Source organism: Metopolophium dirhodum, chromosome 9, assembly GCF_019925205.1.
Source record: "Metopolophium dirhodum isolate CAU chromosome 9, ASM1992520v1, whole genome shotgun sequence".
NCBI classification, from domain to species: domain Eukaryota; kingdom Metazoa; phylum Arthropoda; class Insecta; order Hemiptera; family Aphididae; genus Metopolophium; species Metopolophium dirhodum.
Window position 1 is genome coordinate 33,269,122 of NC_083568.1, and position 10,743 is coordinate 33,279,864.

Below are 10,743 nucleotides of genomic sequence, written 5' to 3' on the forward strand. Positions count from 1 at the left end.
TATTAACAATTTATCATTTTATACTTATTTATTATCAAAGACAAAGTGTTTACAAGTTTATTCTTCGGTTCCGTCAACATTTTCCGTACCCAATTTTTTGAATGTAGGTACATTCACCCAGGTAACCAAAGTGTATAACTTGTGTGGTGAATCTTCATCGTCATTACGTCTCCTTGCTAATTGTACACGAATGCGGAATGGTACACTCCTAAAAATTTAATTAGAGAAATATAATAGAAAACAAATTAGCAAGCAGTGGCGCAACCAGGGGGGGGGGGGGGGTCAGGGGTTGTAATCCCCCAAAATGTTCTCCGAGGCCTAGTATATTTTAGCTTATGTATATATATTGTAATAATGTAACATTATAACTCCTCCAAAATTTTTTCTAGTTGCGCCACTATTAGCAAGTTTTAACTATGTAATATTATTAATATTTCAACTAATTTATTTAAGTAGAAACAAAAATATGTATGAATTAATAGTATAATATAGTTATGTGACTTATATCTAACTATTTTGAATTCATTTACACATAAAAAGTAAAAGAAATATAACACCGACTGAAATAATTCATCCACATTTGTTGTTTCCATCTTACACACGTACGGCATAGCAAAAACTGTTTTGCTTGGGAAAGAACCGAGAAGGCTACACTGTAGGGTGGCCCTTAGCTTATTCCTATAAATTTTTTTTTTATTGTACAGCTTGTGGCACTCACGCAATTTTTGTTAATACATAATTAAATATTAACTGCAAAGTTTGAAATCAAACAATCAATTTTAAGACCCGCCCCTGGGAACTTGATGTTCAGTAATCATGTAATTTTTTACGAAATTCTCTAAACATTGGCTATAACTTTTTTTTCAACCAAAAAACATTTTAACATTTAGTATTTTAGATAACAAATTTTATGACAATTTCATTTGACTTGACATTACCTATTACATATTATATTATTACCAGCATAGTTATAATTTTATGCAAAAAATAAGTAAAAGCTCAACAAATCTGGCAAAACCGTTTTTTATTTTATTTTTATTTATACCAGTCAAATGGTTCAAAATACATTAAAATTACGAATAAATATCGAAATCATTTGTGGTATCAAACACCCGAAGTTGTTGCATTGGCATTTTTCGACAAAACTATTTCTATTGAATCAAAAAGAAAAATGATCGTTAAACTAACTAATAAAACAGATTCAAAAGAAAAAATTATAGAAATTATCAGAAATTCCAGAATTTTTGAAAAACAAAATAGAATTTTTCGTCTCAACGTGGGCGGAGAATGAAAAGGTTTTATGTCCACATTTTTGAAAAATTGTTTTTTGAATTCATTTGTTTAATTTTTAACTGTGCATATTTTTATTCAAAAATGGTGTAAATATTCATGTTGCATGTGTCGGTAACTATGATAAGAAGTAAACATCATATTGTGTGGAATTACATAAAAAGAAAAAAGTTCTATGTATATCATATCATTTAGTTGGAAGAATGAAAAGGTTCTAAACACAGAACTTTTTTATTCTTATACACTTGTTTTCCAGTTTTTTGGGTTTTATAAAATGTGTGGATGTCTAATACTTAATATTAACAATGTATCTTACAATAATTGTATTTATTTATTCGTTAAAATTATGGTTATATTCACAAGATAACCTGAAAAAAAGATATTGTGTATTAAAGTTAAGTATCGCTCTGCTGTACAAATAGGATATTGTGACATAGAACCTTTTCATCCTCAACCCGCCGTCAAGTGAAACATTAGATTTTTCTTTACTTGGATACAAAATTTCTTTTAAATGACCCATCAGATTGGAGTGAAAACTTATCTTTTCAAAATGCATTGCAAATGGTCACTTAACTGAAAACAGTCAATGATACTGCCAAGAGGGGAATAAAATTGATTGAAGATTACAATTCAATACTCACCACCAATGAGGAACAAAAACAATTTGTGTTACAAATTGTAAGTGATTATAGAAAAATATTTCTTGACTGCAAAGAATTGTGACATACCAAAGTAATTATTTTAAAACATTATAATAGGCAATTTAATTTTAATAATTTTGTACATACATAATTTTAATGTATTTTGAATCGTTGACTAACATAAATAAAAAAACGGTTTAGCTAGATTTTTAGAGCTTTTACTTACTTTACCATAAAATTGCAACTATGCCGATAATAAATTATATAATAATAAAACATACAACATTAAATAATTAATATTTAATATTCTTTGGTTGAAAAAAATGTATAACCCAATTTTTGTAAAAAAAAATTACAAAACTACTAAACTTCAAGTTCTCGGAGGCACATCTTAAAATTGAACGATTGATTTCAAATTTTGAAGTTAATATTAAATTGGGCATTTACAAAAATAGGTGGGTGCCACAAAGAAAATTTAAACATTTATTTTTAAGGTCCACCCTAGGCTAGTCATAAACTCATAACTAAGAAACAAAATTTTCACCACATAAAAAGAAGAACTTTGGCTATGCAATATCGTTTTTATTTTTTCGTTATCAGAACTTCAAATAGAGTTAATCAAGTTTAAAAAACACAAATAATAATGGATTTTGAAAAATAAGAACTCTTTTTGAATAAGTGATATATATATATAAAAAAAAAAACTATATTACACAGCCAGAGTTTGCCTTTATACGTGGTGAAAATTTTGTTCCTAGTTATGACTGTAGCCTTCTCGGTTCTTTCCCAAGCAAAACAGTTTTTGCTATGCCGTACGTGCGTAAGACGGAGACAACAAATGCGGGTGAAACGTCCTCTTAAGATTTAACAAAAAATTAGGTTCCTATCATTTTTATTAGTAGTCCCAGTCTTTCAAAACTTGGAATCAACAAATTCATATAATATATTTTTATACATTATGTAAAAACTAATTATTTGGAATTATGTATAGAAAAATTAGAGTAACCATTTTGAGATGAGCTTGGTTTAATGATTTTATTTTTTTCTAATCGACAAACAGAGCAAATCTTATTAAAGGATACCTCCATATAGCAGGCACACTAAATTATGGTACAAACTAAACCCTAAAACAGCAAACAAAATTTCACTAACGGAATGTGTGGTATTCAGAGGTTCCGCTGTACATATTTCAATTTGTCAAAACTTTTATTTCAATATAACTTAATGAATTAATAAATGTAGTTACAGTGGTTCTATTTACCTAAACATAATATTAGACATGTCAATAATTATTTATTATTTTTTAATTAAATTTTTAAGTAGTTACTATTAAATAATAATCAAAAGAAACATTATCTTTCAAGGCATTAAATTGAATTAATTACTAGCGACATTACCTAAGTACATACTCGCTATATTTAGTTCCGATTTTTTTTTTTATTAACCAAACAGTACCTAAGGTTAAGAAAAAAAATCTTAAAAAAACAGAATCTGTTAAATATTTGTGTTAAATTTTTTGTTCAAATCTACACAAAAAATATATCTATTAGAATCAGGTAATATATTACGTAGGTGACTTTGGTAACATAATAAATATCTAACACAAACATCCATACTGTATAGCTTTTTATAGGAGTTGGTCGGATACTTTAATAAGACAAAACCAATAGTTAGTGATATAATACAAATAAACTAACAAATGAAAATATTTTACACACCTGATTCCTTTGGACCAGACGAACTTGTTCAACCTAGTGTCGATGCGCACATCTTGTGTGCCCATTTGTTGGGTGGCGAATTTGCGGATTTCTTTGATCGCACGAGGGGCTCGCTTCTTGAAACCAATGTTCAAAAGCCTCTTGTGCATGTTAATGGTATACACACGAGTAACCACCTCATTGATCGCCGATTTACGTTTTCGTTCCCTAGTTAACTTGGCCATCTTATGATTTCGTCTGCAAGACTGGAATAGAACAACGCATTGATGTCATTAATAATAATTTGGCAACCTTCTCATCGATCATCAATCAATTCAATATGTTTGAACGATGGTTCGACAAGAATCAGTATTAAATCCTTAATGAATACAATTTTTAACATAAAATAAAAAATGTTATTTATTACGAATAAATCAAAAAAGTTCAAAAGTATATAGGTATATATAATATTACCCTAAACACTTCTCAGCAATAAGTAAGTTATATTGAAGTTTTAGTAGAAGGATTGAGTTGGATAAAAAATTTAACTTACCCGAGTCAGACGAGACAGAACGAAGAATTATTTGCAAAAGAGACGAATTGTTTACAAAAATCTTTGTACATTAACCTACAATGTTGATTACCACATTTTACACTCACGTCAACGATACAAAAATAAGTATGGTCACACTGAAACTACTGATAACAGTAAATAAAAAGGTGAACGGCCACCTAGATCCCCATCCAAATAGATCCCCGTGATCTAAATGACACAGCGGGATCTAATTGACAGGGGATCCAAATAACCATAGGGAACTAGTTGACACCATCCTAGTTGGGGATCTAAATTACCCATTTAGCGTTTAGATCTCCCTTGGTCTACTAGATACCCCCTCTGTGGCGGTAATTTAAAATAACATTATAAATTATATTAAACTTATTTTATACTAAACGTATTGTTTTTTCTTCAACAAATGATTAATTTAATTTCAATATGTATCATAAATCATATTAGGTATTACATTACATTAATATAATACTCATAAGTCATAAGTCATAACTCATGAATAATTCATAAGAGACAAAAGTCATAAGACTAGGTATAGTAAAGAATAGTTTGTAAATTTAAATTTTTTTATTATTTACAATTAATGGTTGCAAATCAAGGTTACTCACCTCTCTTTAAGTCTTAATATCACACACAACTATAATGAATCACATAAAAAAAAATAATTAATTTAATGGACCAATTATGGGCCACGAAATCATGATCAAAAGTTATTTATCTCACAACTGACTCATAAAATGTTTTAATTAAACTTCCAAATAACAACCGTTATCTCTTATGCACAACCTATCACTAATTTATTTCAATTTATTTAGTTCATAGGCTGTAATGCTGTAGCTGTATAATAAAACAGAACCTAATTATTTTTTTTTTTTTTTTATTTTAATACAATTTTTAATTGATTGAGGCACAAAAAATGTTCTTTATTTGGGAATGAGGAAGAAGAAACAATTTAAGTAGTTCCTTTTTAACAAAATGAGTGTGAACGTTAACTTATTCCAAGCCTTCAACGTACTGTCGTATCTGTCTATAGGAAATAAATTGGTGACAATGCGACATGTAAGTAGGTAAATCGTAAATAAGCCTATTGTAAATTATAACATAATCTTCTGTAACGGAAATTTACTGCTTAATAATACCTATTATATTGTAATGTCGACTTGTAGACTGTAATCGTTTATTTCAGTCATTTCAAAAGAAAGTTTCGCATTTTAATTTTAATACCTAATAATTACTATAATTTAACTAAAAACTTCTTAATTACTATTAAAAACTGTGACTAAGGATTTTTAATTTTTTTCATCTGCCTTTGAAACAATAACCTAGGAGCCTTCTATTAAATTTTTAAGCTTTTTTACTCAACAGATAAAATTTTATTGATATTTATAGAAAAAAAAAGGTGGATAAGCGGATGTCACTCTGCTGTACAGTAGGTTACAAGTGGGTCACTGTAATGGATGGTGTTAAATTTGAATTCAATAATATAATATCATTGTATAAGAAAAACGATTCTGAGCGAAAACGGTCAGTCAGCCTATGATTTTACCAAGTATATTTGATGATATTATTGTGAATAAAGTAGTTTATATATAACCTACTTACTTGGAGCCTTGTTTTAAATTTTCAATCTTTAGCCATAAAAGTTAAACATTTTATACATTTTTAACCACAAAATAATTAATAAATTATAAATTTGATAAATGTTGTCAACATTTGAACTTTAAATGCTTATAAAAAAAAATTGTGCCTATGTATTTTTAAAATTTTTCAACTGCTATTAGAACGATATATCAGGAGCCTTATATTAAATTTTCACGCTTTTTTACCCAACAAATAAAAATTTATTGATATTTATAGAAAAAAAAACTAAAAAATTGAAAACTGACAATGTCCGTAAATAGCTCAAAAAGAGTCAAAATATTTTCAACATTTTATGGTGTATAGAAAATAATAATATGAACATTCAGTGAAATTTTCAAGTATCTACAGTCATTCGTTTTTTAATTACAATAAAATAAGAAAATTGTTACATGAGAAATCGAGTAAATATCAAATGTTGTAAAAATATAAATTTCAGACGCTCATAAAAATTTAATTTAAGTTTCTTCTAGACATTTTTTTTTTGATAAAGGTAGACACACTTATGAGTAATCTTATATTACATTTTCAAATCTTAGATTTAAAAAGAAAAATTTTTATGAATTCTCAATTCAAAATAATTTGCTATTTTTCGTGATTTTTCCGTATTTTGTCAAAATTTGAACTTTAAATGCTCATAATTAAAAACTGTGACTAAGGATTTTTAATTTTTTTCATCTGCCTTTGAAACAATAACCTAGGAGCCTTCTATTAAATTTTCAAGCTTTTTAATCAACAGATAAAATTTTATTGATATTTATATAAAAAAAAACTAAAAAAATTGAAAACTGACAATGGCTGTAAACAGCTCAAAAAGAGTCAAAATATTTTGTAAATTTTATGGTGTATAGAAAATGCTAATATAAACATTCAGTCAAAATTTCATGTCCCTACGGTCATTTGTTTTAGAGTTACACCAAAAACCAAAATCGATTTTCTCAAAAACAGATTTTGCGTAAAAATTCCCGTTTTTCCTTAATTTTTCTTTTGTTTTTCATTTCGCTTGTGAAAACTACTGGGAAATTTTTACTTTTGACCCCTTAAAATACCAACTAGATTCACTTTCCTATCAGAAAAAGTTACTGTTTGAAGAAAATCCAAGCACTTTTACTGTCCTAAAAGGTGATGACAGACACAAAAATAAAAAAAAATTTAAAAAAAACACACATCATTGTAAAATCAATACATTCATCGCTTCGCTCAGAATCTAAAAAGGATACAATTGTTTGGAAAAAGTAAAAAAAGCATGACCAAAAATTAACTTTAACTAGGTATACAATTGAATAAAAAAAAATTTAAAAAAAAATTTATCCGATTTTGAATTAAAACAACAGATCAAAATTGTTATTTTACGGTTGACTAATCCTCATTCGTCAAACTTCAGAGACTCGTAAAAAATATTTCTGGAATTACGCTCAACTTTCAATTTTAATTCCAGTAGGTATTAAAAACTCATGAGGAACCTTGTATTAGGTTTTTAAGTTTTTAACGTAACATGCAATTTTTTTCGACAGTAATTTTTTAAAAAATTAATAAAAATCGAAATTTTAATAATTTTTACATACTTGTTAAATGTAACAGTATTATGCGTTAAAAATAAACATAATAAATTACCTATACAATATAAAAAACAATAAATCTTTCTGAAGTATTTCTGGATAATAGTCGTAAGTTGTTAGATACCTATTATAAAATATCTATAACTAAATTAAATGGATGCTCGACAAATCGTACCAACATGTGACTAGGATCTTGAAAACAAAGAAAAAAAAGCAATTATATAATAATATTGTTTTACACTTTTTTACATAAAAGTATACTATTTAATACATATTAAACCTTGTTTATTTTATTATTAGTCAACTTTTATCGTACAATTACCTTTTAATAAAACATTCAATAACTGTAAAATGAATAGAAACACAATTAATTTATTACGGTACAAAATATCTATAGATACACTTGTTGTAACTACAAAAAAAGAACCATGTAGGCTAACACATTTTAAATATTAGGTAGCCTATTAATGGCTGCTACTAGTACTCCCGCAAAATCCCGTGGTGCATTCATATTGATGCTCCTATAGAATGGCCCAGGTATTGGTGATGGGACTGTCACTTCTACAGAATCCAAATAATCATCTTCATATCTTTCACTGACAACATACAACAAACCCTCTAATGCAACTACTCCTATATTAAAATTTCAATTTTACTTCAGTGCATTTAAAAATATGTACAGCAGAGCGACACCCACTTGCCCACCTTTTTTTAAATTGTTTTATTACTCATCAATAATAAAAGAACCCTTATAACCTCAAAAATTGTATCACTTTATTCTCAGTTGATAGGTCCGATGTCCTATCTATTCTTATAATATCTTTTATCTATGCACATATTAATCCGTGCACATGACCATAATATTTGATCGAAGCCCGCCAAGGTAATAAGGCAACTACGAATTAAGATCTATCTTAAATCGTGGCTATAACCGACGTTTAACTTCAAATTTGATTTTTGACGCTAGTTTCACAGCAACTGGTTTGTGAATTATGTTAGTTAAAAATAATAATAATTATAATATAGTTCTATACGTTTTCTCTGTAACTAAAATGTTATGCATTATTATTCAAATATAAATGTGATTTCAATATAATAAAGTATACCTAGTCATTAATATGGAGGTTGATGGTAATGATTCATTTGAAGAAAAGTATCTTTTAGTCGCTAAAGCTGACAATGTGAAACACATTTCTTCTTTGTTGAAGGCAGTTAATTAAAGACGTGAGTGGTTCTCTACATTAATATATAATACCTATTAATCTTAACCTCTTCGTCTATCAATCTAATTTATGACTTCAATCAATAATTATTACTCCTCTATAAACTCGTTTATTTATTTAACAAACACAGAACAGAATACATTGAATTAACTTTGAAGTTTGAGTGCTTGTATAATTAGTCGGTGACCAACAATTACTATTTTATCGAGCTGGCGGATCATTTTATGTATGGAGGTGTTGAAGACTTTTAAGTTCCAACCATAGGAGAAAAAAAACCTAAAATTAAATGGTTATGAGATAGTCTAGGACACAGAATGAGATTGGTCTGAGGTCAGAAGTGTCAATTGAGCATTTGAGCATTTGAATCCACGGTCAACGATGATAGGAAAACGTGATAGTAGCTTCCGCAACAGTATACTGTCACTGTATAAACTCCACGATAGTTATATTAAAAACTACTTTATAACGTTAAATAAATAACAAGAACAAGAATTGTTACTATACAAATATGCCGTTTTCAGGTTGGTGTGTGTTTCGCAACCGAACATGGTTTAAAAATTGTGGTAGAAGATTCCAAATGTGTACAAGCTAACACTTTTATAGGCAGCGAAATATTTCAAGTATGTTTTAAATGTATTTTGGTTCATGTATAAAAATCGATAATATTAAATTAAATTTCTTTTACAGGAATATCACCTTAATGATGATACGGTTGCCTTTCGTGTTGATCTCAATACTTTGATTGAATGTCTCACAATATTTGATGGGTGTTCAACTAATCCTAGTTCCACAACTGCTTTAAAGTTAACATACAAAGAATATGGTTCTCCAGTAAAATTATTGTACCTAATTGTCTATAAAATAAAATAAATTAGCAATCATTAATTTGTATTTTAATCTTAGGTTAGAAGAAGGCGGTATCATTACCGACTGCTCGTTGAGAACCATGGAAGTGTTTGATATATTAGACTTCAGTATACCGGCAGAATCCACTACCAGTAAAATTATATTAAGGTCCTCAGATTTTAAAGACATTCTCAGTGACATAGATAGTACATCTGATTACGTAGAATTTACATTTTCTGAAGAGCCACAGTTTTTTAAAATCTTAACTTCTGGAATTGCAGGAAAATGTAGTGTAAGTACCAAAATACTGAATAATATTGATTATTGTAAGCAATCAAATGTTTGTTTTTTAAGGTTGAGATACCATCTAAAAGTGAAATAATGGAACAGTTTCTTTGCAACACGTCAATTACTGTCAAATATAAATATAAACAGATTAAACCTTTTTTAAAATGCATGAACATATCACAAAAAACATTAATACGGACAAATGAGGAAGGACTGTTGTGCTGTCAATTCATGGTGCAAGTAGACAGCCATACTTGTTATTTAGAATATTTTGTAAGTTCTGCTGAATTTATACCATCTTACATTAATTATCATTTATTATTTTTTATAGCTATAAATAATACAGTGGTGTAGCCATGGGGGTGAGGGACTGCAGCCCCCCCACCCCGAAATGTTAAGAAAATAAAAAAAAATATTTTAATGATCTATGATAGTCACTCTAAAAGTCTTAAATTGTATTTAAAATATTTAAAAATTTAATATAAGAATTAACACTTTGCAGCTATCTATCTGTGCTAGTATGTATTTAATGTGTAAAAGTTATCAGCCCCCCCCCCCTCCGAAGAAATTTTAATTGAAATAATAAGATCTAATTAAAAATAGCTTACAAATTACTTATTTTAAAACTGAATAGTATATGGAGAAACTACATAGTTAATGCCCAAATTGACTTAAGATATTTAGATCAGATAAAGTTTTATCTTAATTAAATTATTCCAATATTTTGTTTCAGTGCACACCTATTGTTGATGAAGACTGATGAGTGATGACTAGATATGCATCAACTATAAATACAAAACATTTTGTCATTTCCATACATAACTATTGATTATTACTTAATTTTATCATATAAATTACAATTACAACCTAAAAACTAATGAACAATTTAAAAGTTTGTCATATTTCTATGAAAATGGAAAAGTGTAGATTATTGTTGTTGTAGTTGTACATATAAAATAAAAATAAAAAAATATATTTTATATTTTGTTCCAT

At 27.9% G+C, this 10,743-nt stretch overlaps 2 protein-coding genes across 3 annotated transcripts; one reads left to right on the forward strand and one right to left on the reverse strand.

The window, feature by feature from the left end:
• LOC132952218 (large ribosomal subunit protein eL31) lies at positions 1 to 4,338 on the reverse strand. 2 transcript variants are annotated; one of them, XM_061024433.1, is made up of 3 exons: positions 4,182 to 4,338; positions 3,650 to 3,894; positions 1 to 208 (listed from the first exon to the last, which is right to left on the reverse strand). In XM_061024433.1, exons 2-3 carry the CDS (start codon positions 3,871 to 3,873, stop codon positions 58 to 60), a joined length of 375 nt encoding a protein of 124 aa, XP_060880416.1. In that variant the 5' UTR covers positions 3,874 to 3,894; positions 4,182 to 4,338; the 3' UTR covers positions 1 to 57. The 2 variants fall into 2 exon arrangements, with proteins under 2 accessions (XP_060880416.1, XP_060880417.1); XM_061024434.1 differs by having other exon boundaries at positions 4,103 to 4,258.
• Positions 4,339 to 8,347: 4,009 nt separating this feature from the next.
• LOC132953075 (cell cycle checkpoint protein RAD1-like) lies at positions 8,348 to 10,742 on the forward strand (the record flags this gene model as incomplete). The annotated part of the gene is made up of 6 exons (XM_061025622.1): positions 8,348 to 8,374; positions 9,138 to 9,236; positions 9,304 to 9,458; positions 9,520 to 9,754; positions 9,817 to 10,023; positions 10,484 to 10,742. Coding segments are annotated over 6 exons (750 nt in total), but the record flags the coding sequence as incomplete, so codon positions are not given.
• Position 10,743: the final 1 nt, after the last annotated feature.

Bases quoted from the DNA above. Each gene is read 5' to 3' on its own strand.
- LOC132952218 (XM_061024433.1), bottom strand. From the start codon at position 3,873: ATGGCCAAGTTAACTAGGGAACGAAAACGTAAATCGGCGATCAATGAG. The intron at 209-3,649 runs GTGTGTAAAATA...TTAAATTTTTAG, and splicing joins GTCTGGTCCAAAGGAATCAG to GAGTGTACCATTCCGCATTC.